Genomic DNA, 18,084 nt, shown 5'->3' with positions numbered 1-18,084 from the left:
AATGTTTAGCCACTTTAACATAAAATGTAGTTTTTTACCAAAACCTTAGTTATTTTAGTTATAAAACTAAATAATCAAACCAAAATTAACTAATAAAACACACTAAAAAATACGTAAAATATATTCTTATCAAATACCCCCACACTTGAACCATTGCTTGTCCTCAAGCAATAAGAAATACAAACCAACAATGATCAAAATTTGAAAATAAACATATGTAGCATTTCAACTTCATTTCCTCAAAACAAAGTAAATAACCATTATGCAATTATTCAATTAAGTTCAAGTACTCATAATATCAAGTAAAGGAGAGCCAATTATACCGTCATTATAACAAATTCAAATCAATTTTTTCATCCTTACCCAATCTTACAAGTAAGTAACTCATATGGTCAATAAAATGCTTTCTAAACTCATGATCATCTTTTTATTCTACTTAAACAGATATTTATTCATATAACGTAGCTAAATATTACTTAAGTTGTGAGAATGCCTTTTGACGCGAGAATCGACATTTTTAGATGAAGATCACCGGTTACTCAACACTTCACATACTCAAGTTGCTTTGCATACTCTTAATTCAAGTACCGTTTTACGCGAAAGTCGACATTTGTAGATGAAGACTCCCGGTTACTAAGTACAAGAATCATTGGAGTAGAATAGATCTTTTTTTTCTTCTTTTTTTTCATTTATTTATTTTTTTTTTTTAAGTAAAGATAATAACATTCCCTCGAAAGCATAATCATGAGAAGAGTATTGCAATTATTGACCATATTTATCACTTAACTTATAAAATCCAATAAAGAGAAGAAATTTCATCAAATATGCAAAAATAATATAGGCATAATTTTCTCCACTTTAAAAGATATACTTTCCTACAAATGCAAAAATTATAATCACATAATAGTCATTTCCAAGTTAAATGAGAAAAGAAGTGCTTAAACCACATATATTTATCTCAAATGTAGAAGGATTTTGAACTACTAATGGTATGGAACTTTGTTACCTCTTGGATAAAATAAAAAAAAATTTAAAAATTGTTGAGGCAAGTTTGCAATTTTGGACAAGATTTTGGAAAAATTTTGAATTTTAACACAAGTCCAATATTTGCAACTAATAAGTCAATCACATACAATATATATAATCTCAATTCTCCCCCCACACTTAACATACACATTGTCCTCAATGTGTAAAAAGGAAAATCAAGATAAAGAAAGTAATACTCCCCTATGTAATGATTGAATATGAAGCTTCAAAATCCATTGTCCGTGTAACTCCAACGCTTCATAAGTTCCATTGAATAACCATTAGTAATAATAATCGAAACATAGAAAATAAGAAACAAAAGTGATAACAAAGGCTTAATAAAACAAAACGGCGATCCGTAATTTCAAACCTTTGTTTTGGTGATGTACCTATATAAAATATACAATAAGCAACTCAAGGTACAAGAAAATATATGAGGAAAAGAAGAAAAAGAGAATCAAGGAACTTGCATTTTTCTTTTTTTTTTTTTAAAAAAAATTGTGCTCAGAAAACGTGGCTCAATAAAACGCGCCTTTAACTCACGTTTTAGAAGTCGCGTTTTATGCACAAATCTTGCAGGAATGAAAACGCGACTGTGTTGTAAAACGCGACTTTGAGTCGCGTATTTGAAGTCGCGTTTTTGTATTATGATCCAGGCTTGAAAACGCGATTAAGCTTATAAACGCGACTTTGTGTCGCGTTTTACAGCGCGTTTTCTTCAGTCCCGTTGCAGAATTTGAAACGCGTTTTGATAAAACGCGACTCAGAAGCGCGTTTTCATGCTTGGTGCGTTTTCTTCTGCAATTTTTTTGCAAAAAATGAATTTTGAAAAATTACCATTGGTACCCCAATCACTCAAAATGCATCATAGATCATTTGTTTGCAAAAATACTCAATGCATGCACATGTAAAATGATCAAAATATGCATTTTAACCCCTTCTAACAAATCAAAAACAACAATTACTCAAATCGAGGGGTTGAATTCCTTGATCAAACTTCGCCTTTTTCACCTCATTTGGTCACTTTTGTTTTCATTTCCAATACCTATAAATGAAAAATAATGAAATAACTCAAACACATACTTTAAACATAAAATCCCACCAAAATAACATAAATAGCCAAAACATTGGGTTGCCTCCCAATAAGCGCTTTTATTTATAGTCGTTGGCTCGACTATTGAACCTCATTTTTCAAGGAGGCTTGGTTAAAGAATAATCCACCATTTTAGGTCGTGGTGGATCATTAAAAGGTGACTTTATAGTAAAAGTCACATGTTCTAATGATGTGAGAAATGAAAGTGGCTTACCTATTCCAAGTGTTTCATAAATATTACCTTGAAAATACACCACTTGAGAACTTACCAACGGGGATGCCATGAGAGGATCTTGGGCAGCAATATCCTTAGAACCTATACTTTCAATGCACTCCTCAAGAGGGGTGAAAAATGAGTCATTAAAACTCACCTCTTGAGGCTCAAAGTTAGTTCCAAAGATATTATCATGTGAAATGGATATTTGCTCATTAAAACACAATTGAAATTCATCATTTTCATCCAAATGCAATCCATTTTCACATACAACATTCCTACCATTCATGCTAGGATCATTTTGCAAATTTTTAGAGGAAATAACTTCACACAATGCATTCAATTTCTCTTGTATTCTACTAAAGTGAGAAGTCAGTTCATCTATTCTTTCTTCAACCCTATCAAAACGGTTGGAAGTTGCATTAGCTAATTTTTCTAAAGCTAACTCCCAAGATGGCTTAGAATCATTAGCTACCATTTCAATTGCCAACTCCCAAGATGGTTTTGATTCATATTGGACACATTCAGGTTGGTAATCGTACAAATATGAGGAATTATTATAAGTACATTGATTATCCCAACCATACACAGGAGAATTGTTCCAATTAGCATTATATTGATCAAAACAAGGATTGTAATGCTCTAATTCATCATAATAATCCACATTTTGTACTTGTATACATGTATTAGTAGCATGATAATCTCCACACAAGTCACAAATCACATGATAAGAATTAAAAGTATTAACATTCCTCCCTTGCTCAATTTCATGTATAATTGTGTCCATTTGAACTTGTAACATAATTACATCAAATTTTGCCTTTAAGCACTTCAAACCATCTTCAAAAGACATACCTTCAGTAATTTCTTGGTTACCTCTGTTGAAGGAGCTTTGCACTAGGTAACCATCCATTGCCAATCTTTCATTTCTCAAGCATTGTCCTCCAAATTGACCTACCCTTCTCATTACCTAAAATTGCTTTTAAACAACCTCAAAAGCAAAATTAGTAAGAAAAATAGGTAATGAAACACATACACATATAAAACACAGAAAATAACTTTCACAGTATAACTAATAATATGTCTAAACTAATAAAGTTACTCTTCACACCGATATTGCCAAATCTTTCCCGGCAACGGCGCCAAAAACTTGGTGGGTATTTTACATAAGTGCAAGCTAAAAAATACCGAATTACACCCGTTCACTGCAAGTATACAGATCAACTAGTAGTTTAGGGTATATATCGGGTCGATCCCACAGGGAAGAGTGAACAATTACCGGTATTACTAAAGCTTCTCTATTATTTAGACTATCAATGAATCATAATAAATTTAACCTACTGAAATTATACAAAATAACAAATGAAAGCTCCTTGGGTTGTGGTATCCCTAGCTACTCATGCAAGTGTTATATTTGGATCATTGAGTACTACATCTAGGCTAATTATGGTGTAATTTCCTTATGCATTTGAATCCTACTTTCGTAGTGAATCAATTATACTTATAACTAATCCATACATATTCTCATGGTTATGAAATTAGCTACAAGTTCATTTCTTTAGTGAAATTACATGAAATGAATCACTAAAAACCACATAGGTGCACCTCTACTTTCGTGAGTGTACTCCCTATGTTTAGCACTTCTTGAACTAATGTTAAATCTCAATTTTCATTGCAGAAATAACACCTTAGATAATCACAATTAATGGTACCAGATTAATCATGATTTAAAGAGTCAAAGTGCTAAATAACTTGCTCAAATCATAGCAATCAAATAACCAAATAATAAACACTAACAATTATAGAAAGTTCAACCAAACCCAAGGTATAAACTTTAAAGACACATATTAAATATAAAATCCAGAACTTGTATATTAACTAAATTTGGAATATTGGCACAATTATATTATTCTCTAGAATCGGGCTTCCTCACCATTTTCGGGCTTTGCAAGGTTAGTAGGGTTTCATGGCGGCTCCCCAGCATGGGGAGGCGCCGTTTCTTGTTCGTCCTTCGAAGACGTTTGCCTCCATTCTGGCTCAATCTCCGTCTTCTTCGTCCTCTGGCATTGGCCATCTCAGTACTTACAAGGGGGAGCCTTCGTTGGTGATCTCCCGTCAAGACATGTTACAGATAGCGGCACCTTATTCTAATGCACTGGTTGGCAGGTTTGCAATTGGTCGCCCTTCCATGGAGATTATTCGCAAATTTATTGTTTCTTTGGGGCTGAAGGGTGAGTGTCCGATAGGGTTATTAGATTCCAAGCATATTCTCTTACGGCCTTCCGTGGAGGAGGATTACACCAGACTCTGGTGTCGAAAGTCTTGGTACATCGGCAAATTCCATATGTCCCTGTCGAAATGGACAATCGATTTTAAGCCGGGAGCAGAGTCGTCCATCGCACCAGTTTGGGTCAATTTCCCAGGTCTTCCATTGCCGTTTTTCGAAAAGCAGTTTCTGCTTAAGCTGGGTAACTTACTGGGCCGACCATTAAAGGTGGATGAAGCTACGGCTGCGCTGAAGCGTCCGTCTGTAGCGCGATTATTGTTGGAAGTTGATGTATTGAATTCTCCAAGATCCAGGATTTGGATAGGGGATGATCAGTGGGGTTTTTGGCAGAAGATTGAGTATGAAGAATATCCTTCGTACTGCGTTTTTTGCTCGTCCATTGGTCATGTCGAAAGTACCTGTCATCAGAAGCATCCGGAATTGCGGCCTGTGCGACGCGCTAGACCATCAGTTCCGTCTCAAGGCAAGCACGTCTTTCAACCGAAGGGAGGTCCGACTGTCGATGAATCTCCTCCTGTGGTGGATTCGGGGGTCGTGACAGCCCCAAGGGTACACGTGCGCGAAAGCAGTAATCCCACTGCAGATGTCTCTATTACTGTTATCCCATCATCTTCGTCTAACCCTGTTAAGGGTAACCCTACACAGACTACTGTTCATGCTCAGGATCCCGTTCTCCCTGCTTCATATCGGGGGGGTGCTGCGAATACACAGAATGATCTCTCAGTACTGACTTGTTTTCCCCCGGTTTCTTCTTCTCCGGTTAAAGCTTTATCGGACACAATTCCTTCTTTCGGCCGAGATGAGTTTCTGTTGACTAAATCTGTGCCTTCAATGCTGCAGCGCGAGCGGGCTTGTTCCCTTTCTCCTCGACGGCATGAAGGTCATGCTCGTCTAGTGCGCTATAACTCTGAGAGACAGTTAGGGTTGAAAGGTATCGCTTTGGATGAGTTAAAAAATTTTAGGGATCGGCTGGCCAGCAGAATTACAGCATCTAAGTTAAGCGATGACCCGGTTGTCCCTGGAGCTCTTCTGGATGATACAAACGCACAATTGCTGCAAAATTTGGTTCAAGGTCACAAGACTCGTGGTAGGCAGACCAGAAAAAGAGACGGTAAGCCTTCATCTGCTCCTTATAACCTTCGGTCTCATAATGTTAGATCCGATTAAGTTTATAGTGTGGAACATTCGGGGTGCTGCGAATAAGGAGTCGTTGAGGCACATTCGTAGCGCTTGTAGATCAAACGATATTCGTTTACTGATCCTATTGGAGCCATTAGCTAATGTCTCCCATTTGGATAGTGTGCAGCTGTTCTTGGGGTTTGATTTTGCTCAGTCCTTCTTGCACAACAAAATTTGGATTTTCTGGTGTTCAGATGCACGATATTCTTTTGTAGAAGCTGCGGATCAGGTGGTCCATATACATGTGTCTTTCCCCTCTGGTTCTTCCATTTTTATTTCGGCTGTTTACGCGAGGTGTAACAGAATTGGTAGGCGACAGTTATGGGAGGCTCTGGAGCATTTTTCAACGTCTGTTACACTCCCATGGATGGCCGTAGGGGATTACAATGTTATTTCTTCTGTGGAGGAAAGGATTGGAGGTTCAGCCCCGAATATTCGTGACCTGGAAGAATTTAACTCTGCATTAAATCGAAGTGGACTATTTCCGGTACAGTTTGATGGGTTTGCCTACACATGGACTAATGGGCGTATGTGGCAGCGGCTTGATCGAGCGGTCGTTAATGCTGGTTGGCTGTCTTCTATTGAGCTGACTCGAGTTGCTCATCTTCAGCGAGGGCGATCTGATCATTGTCCGTTGCTGGTTAAGGGGGGCAGCATGGCAAGGCGGCGGTCGTCCTTTCGCTTTCTTAATGTTTGGCGGAGTCACCCTACTTTTCAACAAACAGTTACGTCTGCTTGGGCTCAGCCTGTTCCTGGAATTGGAATGCAGAAATTTTTTAATAAGTTGAAGGTGGTTAAGCGAGTTTTAGCTGGATGGAATGTGGATGTTTTTGGGAATGTCTCTCAACGGGTCAAAGTGGCAGCGGATAATTTATTGGCCAAGGAATTGTTGTATGATCAAAATAGGGATGTGTTGTCTAGGTCGGCAGTACATGAGGCACGGGCACTCCATTCTCGGGAGCTAGCCTTAGAATGTGAATTCTGGAGACAGAAGGCAGCGATCAAATGGATCAAAGAGGGCGACGCGAATACCTCTTTTTTCCATGCAACGGTTAAGCAGAAACGCAGCTCTAATTTTATTGCACGGATTAGGGGCTCCGGGGACAGTTGGCTTGATAATATCGAGGATATTAAACTGTCAGCGTCTGATTTTTTCTCCTCTTTGTTCACAGCAGACCGCGATGTTAGTTCAGGGAGCAGGCCTTCACTTGAGCTGCCTAAGCTTACGCCAGAAGAGAATGACATGCTGCTGAAATCTCCATCGGTGGATGAGGTTTATACTGTGGTGTGCTCAATGGACCCTCAGAGCGCTGCGGGGCCTGATGGGTTTGGCGGGGGTTTTTATCAAAGTTGTTGGGAGTGTATAAGAGATGACTTCATGGACGGGGTGCAGGATTTTTTTGCTGGTGCCACAATGCCACGCGGATTTTCCAGTACGACGATCATTTTACTCCCCAAGAGGGAAGGCACATGTGAGTGGAAAGATTTCCGACCAATAAGTTTAGCTAATGTTAGTGCCAAGATCATTTCTAAGGTTTTGTCCACCCGTATCAATCAGCTCCTTCCTAGGTTGGTTTTAGAGTTTCAGACTGGTTTTATTCCAGGCAGGGGCATACAAGATAATGTTTTGCTAGCTCAGGAATTGATTCTGGATTTGGACAAAAAGCTGTGTCACCCTAATGTAATCTTGAAGTTGGATATGGAGAAGGCGTATGACAGGGTGGACTGGGGGTTTTTGTTATATATGCTGCGAGAATTCGGTTTTAAAGAAGGAGTAGTGGATCTAGTTTTTCGGTTAGTATCCAACGTCTGGTTTTCTGTCCTGGTTAATGGGGAGCTCACCGGCTTTTTCAAGTCGACTAGAGGGGTTCGCCAGGGGGATCCGTTATCGTCCACTCTTTTCCTTTTTGTCTCGGAATTTCTGGGAAGGGGTCTTCAGCGGCTGTTTTCTAGCAATCCAGCGTTTAGATTTTTGTCTAAGGGAGGGATGGTCCCGTTTCTTGCGTTTGCCGATGACGTGATTATTTTCACCTGGGCATCGTCTGAATGCTTACAGGCGGTATCGTCCTTTTTACACGACTATCAAGCTCTCTCTGGCCAAAAAATTAATCTCTCTAAGAGTCGCTTTCTGTGTTCGTCGAAGCTCTCTTCGGAGGTTATCCAATTAATTCAGCAGGAAACGGGGTTTCAAGGGCAGCCTTGGCCTGTCAAATATTTGGGAGTCCCGCTTTCTCTTGGCCGTAACAAAACTGTCTTATTTGATGGAGTAATTGCCTCTGTGAGAGCAAAGCTTCATCATTGGAGTTCCCGGTTTCTGTCTGCTGGGGGGAAGCTCATATTGATTCGTCATGTGTTGAGTTCTATGCCTCTTTACCTCCTGCAGGTTACTAAACCGCCTAAGGGGGTCTTTATTAGATTGGGCAAGCTGTTTAATGCCTTTCTGTGGGATGGCAAGGATGGTAGGAGGATTCATTGGTCCTCTTGGGAAAAAGTCTGTTTTTCAGTTGAAGAAGGGGGATTGGGGTTTCGGTCTCTTTTGGATTTGGAGAGGGCTTTTGCAATGAAATTATGGTGGACAATACGTCAGAAGAGCTCTCCTTGGGCCAGATTCATGCACCGTAAGTACATTGGCGAGCAACATCCAGGTTTGGCTTCCGCTGCTGTGGGGTCGGCAACTTGGAAGAGGGTCTGTTTGGTGCGGGCTATCACTGAAGATAACATTCGTTGGCGGCTAGGTGAAGGCTTCATCGATTTCTGGTATGATCGATGGCTTTTCAATGAACCACTTAGCAGCCAGGTTACTGGTGCGCATCCTCACTTTTTGGTAGCTGAGTTTTACACCTCTACGGGGTGGAATACTGATCGTCTCCTCCAGGTTCTCCCACGATCTATTGTTAATATTATTTCCCAAACACTTGTTGATCCGAAGCTTAAGGACGAGTTAATTTGGGCTCCTTCCGCTGATGGCGCATTTTCTGTGTCGTCAGCCTGGGAACTGGTTCGGCAGCGGCGTAACACGTCTTTGGTTTGCCGTGGAATTTGGTGTCCGTTACTCCCGCTAAAAATGTCGTACTTAGCTTGGAGGGTTTTGTCTGATTTTCTCCCTCTGGACGACAAGCTCCGGTCTAGAGGAATGGCCATGGTTTCTAAATGTGATTGCTGTGGTAATGCGGTGGAATCCTTGAATCATATTTTCTTACATGGCAGGTTAGCAAGTGCTGTTTGGCAGCATTTCTTTCTGGCTTGCGGAATTCAGTGGCGTTCATTCTCATGTGTTTCTTCACTGCTAGTGGTGTGGTTTCAATCTTCTAGCAATGGCCGATTGGATCATGTTCGGTGTGTAATACCGGTAGTGGTGTTATGGTTTCTATGGCGTAGTAGAAATGATGCTCGGTTTGGAAATCTTCACCCTGTCCATTCCAAAGTTATCTTCGAAGCCAATGGGTGGTTGGTTGCTAAGGGGGCGGCTTGTATGTTAAACAAAGTGCAGTTGGAGGGGGATATGGATACGTATTTTGCACGGTTTTTTCGGGTCAAGCCAGCCAAATCATTCTGTCTGAAGGCTATATCATGGATGAAGCCGCCTAGAGGGACGTACAAACTCAACACAGATGCAAGTGTGATCAATGGTTTAGCTAAAGGTGGTGGGGTGGTACGTGATTTTGAAGGGAAGATGATTGGTGCTTTTTATAAGGAATTTGGGGAATATGAAGTGGTATATGCGGAGGGATTAGCATTGTGTTCTGGGCTGCAGTGGTGTATGGGGGCAGGGTTGTCAGATATTTTGGTAGAGGTGGATTCTTTAGTGTTGGTAAGGTTGGTCCAGAATCGATCGGTTGGTAAGTGGCCGTTGTGTAGCGTCTTAAGTCAGCTTCGCTTGTTACTGGGCAAGGTGAAGGGGTCTATTACACATATTCATCGTGAGGCGAATGCCGTGGCAGACAGCTTAGCAGCGTTATCTCGGGAGGGTCCATATGTTACTTTTCAATCTGTTCAGCAGCTTCCAAGTAGAGTTCGGTCGCTGATTAATTTGGATGCGATAGGTTTTCCATACATTCGCAGGTTTCCTGTGTAGGTATAGCTCCTAGTTATCCGGCATGTATTGAAGGTTGGGAATTTTTCCACCTTCTTGAGTTTATCCGTTGTTATTAATAAAATATCGGGGGTTTCCCCCTTTTGTCAAAAAAAAAAAAAAAAAAAAAAAAAAACTAAATTTGGAATCAAGTACAAAAGATAAAGAGTTGGAAAGGAATGTAACCCATGTCACTTGAGCTCATCACCTTGCCTTCTTCATCTCTATCTTAATCCTAGTCTAGCAATATACAAGAGTGGATGAACTACACTAACTAAACTATCTTACACTAAGGAAATAGAAGAACTACATTTCTGCACTCTTCAAGCTTCTCCCGTATGTTCCTCTTTGGCTCCCAAATGTCTCTGCATATAAGCTACTCAAAGGCTCTCTTTTTCTAAGTCAAATTCCAACTTTTGATTTCCAAATCTAACTTTGTTAGGATAGTCAATAATCAATGTTTTTGACTTGAAAATAAGCCATCTTTTTTTGCCCTTTTGTCTTCTGAGGCATGTGCACCGAATTCTCTTGCAGATTGTAGCTGGAAAGTAGTTTGAACATAAGAGAATTGACTGAGCAAATTGCAGAATTGCGGCCAGAAAACGCGCCTACACAAAACGCGGTTACAAGTCACGTTTTGTGTACTCGCGTATTCACTTTGGCCTTACTTCATCTGCGATTTTCTCTATCATAAAGGCCGAACTGGCTTTTTTGTAAAACCCAAAAGTTGTAGCCCTTTGAGTTACCTTTCCAATGCTTCAAGAATCATCCAAATCTGAGCTTTGTAGCCTGAGATATGATCGAAATACTAAACACTGGTCAGAGCCCTGTTTTCCACTTTGGACAGCTGAGTTGAATTTCGGTATTTCAACTTTTGGACTATGAAAACGGCTGAATTGGATTTTAATGTCTTCATACCAAATGTAGATATATCTCTTAGCTTCAAAATGGTACCAAGATCACCTTGATCCGATCTGTGTAGCTCCAGATATAGTCAAAATACGAAAATGTGTCTGAGTTGTCAAAGCTGACTTTTCTTGATTCAAATTGCATTTTTCCTTTTACACTTCATATTTTATTTTCACCACTTTAATCCATCTTCAATCATCCAAATATCTTCTCAATGCACTTCATTTGATGATTGAATCATTAAACCTACAAAATATGAAGTTTTTACCATAAAAATCCATAAAATGCAATGTTTAGCCACTTTAACATAAAATGTAGTTTTTTACCAAAACCTTAGTTATTTTAGTTATAAAACTAAATAATCAAACCAAAATTAACTAATAAAACACACTAAAAAATACGTAAAATATATTCTTATCAACTAGTTGCATCAAATATTAGAGTCTGCAGGGAATATGTGTGATGAACTCATCTCCCCCTAGGACGTACCCAAGGATTTGGTGAACCATCTGTCCAATTCTCGTCAAGACTCACTACAATCAATTCTCAAAATAACCGTTCAAACCTCTATATGAGCACTGGAGTTCTACAATTCAATCAATAATTCAATCTTAATTACAAATCAAAAGTGAAATGTAAGATACAATATCAAATATCCAAAATACATTCTATCTACCAAAAGTACAAGTACAAGAGGTTTATACACCATAGTTCACGCTTATTTGCTTCGGACCTCCACTCCTGTAAAGAAAAACAAACTAAAAGAATGAGTTAAAAGCCCAGTGAGTTTCCCAAACAAGCATTCAACCAATAAATCACGAACATATTATATTTAACAACAACCAATTAAGGAAAACATTGGGAGCATTTAACTAACAATAGCACATTCAGTAAAAGGATACATACTCACTTGGAGTCATTCATTCATTCAGTCATTCAGTTTCCGTCCATTTCTTCCTTATACTTCCGACATTTGAAAACAAAAACTCTTTCAGTGATCATTTCATTCAGTCAGTCATTTCATTCATCGCATTTTATTCACTGGCCAGTACTCCACTTGACTTCATGGTCATACTCAAGTATACCAAAACAGTGGCCCAGGGTCACCAACCTATCCGCCCGAGTCCGCTTCTGACTCGAATAGGCTAGTGATGAAGGGCAAGGATCCAATTTAGCCAATATGATAAAGTACACATAGCTTACATTCATGCACAAGTAACATTTAATCATTTGATCATTGAAAATTTATATTCACTTAGGTCGAGTGCAATAAAGTACACGCTCGCCCATTGGAAATCCATTTAACAATCATTGGAAAGCATTTAATACTAAAACAAAGTTTCACAACATTCAACATAGTCATTTATTGAAAAAACATGCAAGGAACACTCACCACTTGATTATAATCATTTCACTTCAACCCTGGTTCTTTCTCTTGGATAGGCTCAAATCTTGTGATCGTACAATGTATCAAGAATTTAACTATCTGAGGCCAATATAAATGACAAGTGTGAGTTTCGAAGCGTCACTTAGAAAACAAAGAAATTTATAGGTTTAACCCCCATAGAACTTATCAAAAGTACAATATTTTCTTGTTCAAATCAAGGAGAAACCTTATGCATGATAAATCAATATTTCAAGGATCATATGGAGCACAAGAGTATCGATTATAGTCAAACGTTTAAAGAAAACGAGGCAAAACCTTCGAAATGCAGAGTTGAAAATTCCAATTAGAAAATAATTTGGAGAAAACTCATTTTCTTCCATTTAAACCTCTTTATTTTGGCTCAAAATCAACATACATATGAAGAGTAAGATTTTAACAAATGTCTTGAGCAAGAGTATGTCAAAATCACCACAAAATGAAAACTCAAGCTCTCCCTCACTCAATCTACCAACCAAACAAATATTTTCCAGCAACTTGCCCCAAATTTCTCTCTTTAAACCTCCAATTTTCAACCCCATTTCCATGACAAATATACACTAGATCATGGTTAACACCTCACGAAGCATATGACATAGATTCTTGGCAAAGAAATCCATCACAATTCCACATTTATATAAAACTTCAAGTAACTACATCAAGACTGGAATTTTGCCTCTCAAAGTTGGAAATTTGCATACCAAGACTAAAAAGCACATATCAAAGTTTAAAATTTCATATCAAAGTTAGAACATCTCTTATGAAAGCTGAAAATTCATCTCCAAGTTAAAAAACCTCACATCAAAGTTGGAAATTTCACCAAATCTAACAATACCATGAAATCTTCCATAAACATGCTTTCCTTTAATTTCAATCATGACATATCTTGCATAAATCTCAAGAAACAAGTAAAAAGAGATGTTTTCTAGAAAATTTTCCTCAAAACCCCAAGATGAAAAGCAACTCAAGAGTTTTCTTCCTCCAAAACTCCACCAAAAGTCTCTCTTCAAGCTTACCTCAAGGTTGATCGGAGTGAATTAAAGTTGATCTTTGGATTTTTTTCACAAATCAAGCTAAAATTGAAGTTTTTTCTCTCTTCTCTCTCTCTCTTAGGTTCAGCCAAGCAAGGAGGAAAATGAGGGGTTTTGTGGTTAATTACCAAGATAAATATTAAGAATAGTCTTGGTCAAGGCATGCTTAGATTAGTGACAATTGTCGGCTTATACTTTCATTCTTATCTCTTTGTCTCTCTTGTGTTTCTAATCACTCTAATTGCCTCTAATCACCATCATTTCTTAACTCTTAACTCTTAATCTTCTTATCCACTAAATATAATGCGCACATCTCACTAGTCAGTCAAACTACCATAATACTCTACGAAACTTAACATGCACCAAATTGTAAAAAGGGAAAAGAGAAAATTTTTTACTTAACCTTTAAAATCACCAAAAATTAAGGCTAGTAAATAGGCAAGTAAAATAAAATAAAATAAAAGAAATATAAATTAATTTTTTCAAAAATAAGAGAAAATATAAAATAATTTTTGGGTTCTCACAATATGTTAATAAGCTAATAGTATAGCTGCCAGCTTGATTTTGTTAATAACCTTTTCTTTGGCATTTTTTAGTAACATATTTTTCATTGCATGAGGTAATTTGCCTTTCAAATCGGCTCATCCAAACTATTAAGCTTAAATAGAATTCAAAAAAAGGGAAAAAATTTCATTTTTAGTTTCAAATTTGTGACTCACTGGATTCGGCAATTGGTGAGGCACCTAGTTTTTTTTTGTCTTGTTAGAAACTTAGAATATACGTGCTCATTGGCCGTATTTAATAATTTGGTGATTAAAGTCCGATTTTTATTCTATAACTGTTAAACTAAAATAACATTTAGATATTTAGTTTTAAATTAAAATAATAATTGGCTTGGTGGGATAATCGATTTAATTGTAAGTTTAATAATCGATTCAATCAAAGTTTAAATGCATTCGGAAATACAAAAAACTAACATTAGATAATTGTAGCATACCTATTCCTTGAAACATGTAGATAAAGCCAACTAATAGCCCATAAGAGCTCAAAATGATTTTTAGATCGAATTGGCCAATTCAATCAAATGGACTAAAAACTAATTAGTGGTCAATTCGAGTTAGTACTGGATCAGTTGAACTAGAAATCGACTTAGTAGTATATCCAACCCATTGAACTGAAAACAGGCTAAACGCCTTAGGTTTGAGTAAGTACCAAAACTTGGTCAATTCCACTCAAAAATTCAGTTGGACAGCCAACGGGTAAAACTCAAAGTTTTATTATTATTATTATTATTATTATTATTACTAATATTATGGGGGCAAAAACCCCCGAAAATGAACCTATTCTTGCATAAAATCACTTTTCTTCACATGTTCTTGCATAGCATCGCTTTTCATACAGATAAAACTGCTATTAATAAGTAACAAACTGTTATCTTTATGAGCAAATTTTATAAACACTGTTAGTGTATATATTATTACGGTTGGATGAATAACATATGAACAAATTTTAGATTTCAAATTCAAATTTTACATGTGTCATATATCTAATGGTAATAGTGTATACACTAACAATATATGATAAGTGAATATTTAACGTATATTTTGTACAAGTTTGGCATGAACTTTTGGTATGTTTTGAAAAGATTAAAGCCATATTTACTCTTTTGGTGATAATTGATTAAATATTGTTTAAGTGTTCAAAATTTGATAAGTAAGTGGATTAATGTGTTAATTTTGTGAAATTATGAAGGATATTGATATATGGAATTCATGCACGAGATGAAAGAATTGTAAGAATTGTCCTGAGGATAAAGTACAAGAGAAACTAGGAACAAACATGAAGAGAAAAGAGAAGAAGTAAAAAAACTGGAAATTCATCAGCACGGATCCGAGGTCGGATCCGTGTGAGTAAAGGGTGATCCGAGGGCTCGTCTATACTTCTGAAGCAGTGTATCCGAGGTCATACGATCCGAGCTTAGATCCATCAGAGAAAGTCCTCGGATCCATAAGATCCGAGCTCGGATCGATCTTTACCCCTCGGATCCAAGGCTCGGATCTGCCTCTCTGTTCAGCAAGTGGCACAGCCGTTTTTTCTCACTTTTCACATAACTTTCCAGCTATCTTAGGAGAGAAAATTCGGTGGCACATGCTTCTGCAACAAAAGAGAAGACCAAATGAGTTATTGACTAGTCAAAACAACATATCTTTTGACTTCCTTTACAAAATCTGAGTGGTTGAAATCATGAAGAAGAAAAAAAGTGCCTTTCTACCACCTTTTATACAAGGGAGAAGCTAGTCATTACCTTACGTAGCTAGTTTTCCTTCTTGTAACTAGTTTCTCTCTAGCTAAGAGTTCTTTGAGAAGCATTTGGAGTTTTCACTTGTAATCATCTTGTACAAGAACATAGCAGAAATTGGAGGGCTTCACCATCAATTGGCTAAGCTTTCTTTTATCTTTCTTGTACTTGTACTTTATGATGTTTTGCATTAATAAACTTGTGAGTTTGATTGTTAAATCATTCATGAGTAACTAAACTTCTTAATCTAGGGAGTATATAAAACTTATGGCTAAATGAGATAAATTGAATGTGATTTACACTTGTTACATCTTGTATTAACTTGTCTATTTGTGCATGTAGTAATTACTTGTTATTGCTTGATCACCAATAGCATGTTTATAGTTATTATTGTTCAATGAGAATTGGTAGTAACAATGGAAACACATGAGTAGAGCTTAAGTTGTATGTTCATGAAAATAGAAATACACTTAAGTGGATTACTTAGCATTTCATGAAAGAAAACAGAGTAGTAGTAGTATTCCACCATGAAAATAGGGAAAACTGGACTACTTTAAGCCATTTTATCATGAGAATGAAGTTTGGTAATATTGGAAATGAATCCCTGGTTAAACAAGAATAATAACAAGAGGTAAATCCATTTATTTGTGTTGTTTATGCCATAAGTGGAATCTACATCCCTAGATTTATCCTAGAGTGAAAATTCTCCATTTGCATTTAGCATTTGCTAAACTAGATTTGTAGATCAGATTTGTAGAAAATAGCAATATGATTTCTCTGCTCAAATTCATTCATAAGTCTAAATAATAGAGAAAACAAGGACCTAGTAATTGGTTAATTCGCTCCTTGTGGGATCGACCCGATACATACCATGCATTACAATTTTGGCCTGTATACTTGCAGTTAAACGGGTATAAGATCGGATTTAAACTTGTATTGATATAAAAATCCCGTCACTATATATAAGATTAATCCTATCTTTATATTCTCACCGATCCCAAGACTCTCCTCTATTCACTACTTTCTGTGTAATCTATCTTCTTTACACACACATATGTATATATATTTGGCGATATTTCAACAAGTTATGTGGTGCCCCAGCCACCCTCATCAAGAGGATGCAATAGGACACCTACCTATCTTAATATTAGTCATTACTACTTGAAATTTACAAAGGTCAAACTCTTCCGATCTCGAAAGTGATAAATATAAACTTTTATATGTACAAGAATTACCTATCCATAAGCTATTACATGAAAATCAATCCTAAAAATAATTCTAGAAAATTTATTTACATTGCTCCAACTCCCGAGTAAGCTCCTGTGCTCTCGGCGACTATCTTACATAATATCTGTAGAAAATATTTCAATTACTAATATTTTGTATTACATTAAGCATACACATGACTAAAATATGAAGTGTGAAATTCCACAAAAAAATGTACCCACTTAAAGGGTTTCAATGTTATTACTAGTGCTTAGCTTCACAAGATAATAGTAATAGCAGCAAGCCGCAACCTTCTCATTACAAAGTGCGCTTTCTTGATCCAAACCCCAATTATGTATATAACTGCTCCAATCATCTCTCACTCAAGCCTCAGTTATGCATCTAACCTCCGCTAAACACTGAAGAAATCCATCAACAGTGGAACCGCTAACCAAAATAGAATAGGCTGATTAGATATCTATTACAGTTCCAAAATTCATTATCAGAATCATGGCAAGACTAGAGTATACCTCGTGCAAATCCTATATCAAAGTAGTAGAGAGTTTCTTTTGTTCCAAAAGAAGGTAATTCACTGGTGAAGTAGATTCAAGCCAATAAGAACCAAAGTTCCTTGCAGCCTCCAACCCTATGTGCAAAACCAACTAGGAGATAGAATGACCCCTAAGAGTTTGGGAAAGTAGATGTTCAACTTAGGGAAAACAACGAAATTACTCTAAGGCTTGAAAAGCACAAATTAGCCTCGAGAGGATCAAGAAAACTTAAAACCGAGCCTTTAAGAACTTAATTAAGTGACCCTTCTAGTTCCATGTGAGTAGATTTGGAATAACATAGACATATTTCAAATAGTGTAAGCAAAAGTTGAAGATCAACTAATACAAATACGAGTTCTATAGCTTTATCATAATGTCAAGCAGACTGATGTTGTGGGACTTCACAGGTTAGAGACATATTAGTTGATATTTGCACAATACCATTTCTTTAAGTAACATGCCTTTTCACAAGCAACACAGATACATAGAAGTCATAAAGACAACATAGCAGATTTTAATTTTTTTTCAAAAAAAAAAAAAGCAGGCCCTCTAGTGGCAAAACATGGCATCCACCCTAGTAACACGATACCAACAGTACATATAATTTCTTGAAATGCCTGATCTCCAATTGTTATTTAGCTTCTTCTTAAGACCCACAAGTCACATAGGTGCAATTGTCACCACATTTGCAGTATGCTTTTCCTTCCCAGGGATATATGCACTCTCAGAACATGTTCATGAGTTGCAGCTACAGTGATCACCGCAAGAGCAACGCCTATGTTCAACACTAGTGT

The 18,084-nt window shown here is 37.3% G+C and overlaps 1 protein-coding gene across 1 annotated transcript; it reads left to right on the top strand.

Moving 5' to 3' along the window:
• Positions 1 to 4,299: 4,299 nt before the first annotated feature.
• On the top strand, positions 4,300 to 9,874 carry LOC113769239. The gene is made up of 2 exons (XM_027313705.1): positions 4,300 to 5,731; positions 5,778 to 9,874. Exons 1-2 carry the CDS (start codon positions 4,300 to 4,302, stop codon positions 9,872 to 9,874), a joined length of 5,529 nt encoding a protein of 1,842 aa, XP_027169506.1.
• The last annotated feature ends 8,210 nt before the right edge of the window (positions 9,875 to 18,084 follow it).

The sequence above is a fragment of the Coffea eugenioides genome, chromosome 4, assembly GCF_003713205.1.
Source record: "Coffea eugenioides isolate CCC68of chromosome 4, Ceug_1.0, whole genome shotgun sequence".
NCBI classification, from domain to species: Eukaryota; Viridiplantae; Streptophyta; class Magnoliopsida; order Gentianales; family Rubiaceae; genus Coffea; species Coffea eugenioides.
Note: the sequence above shows the minus strand (reverse complement) of the source record. Positions and strands in the feature narration are given on the sequence as shown.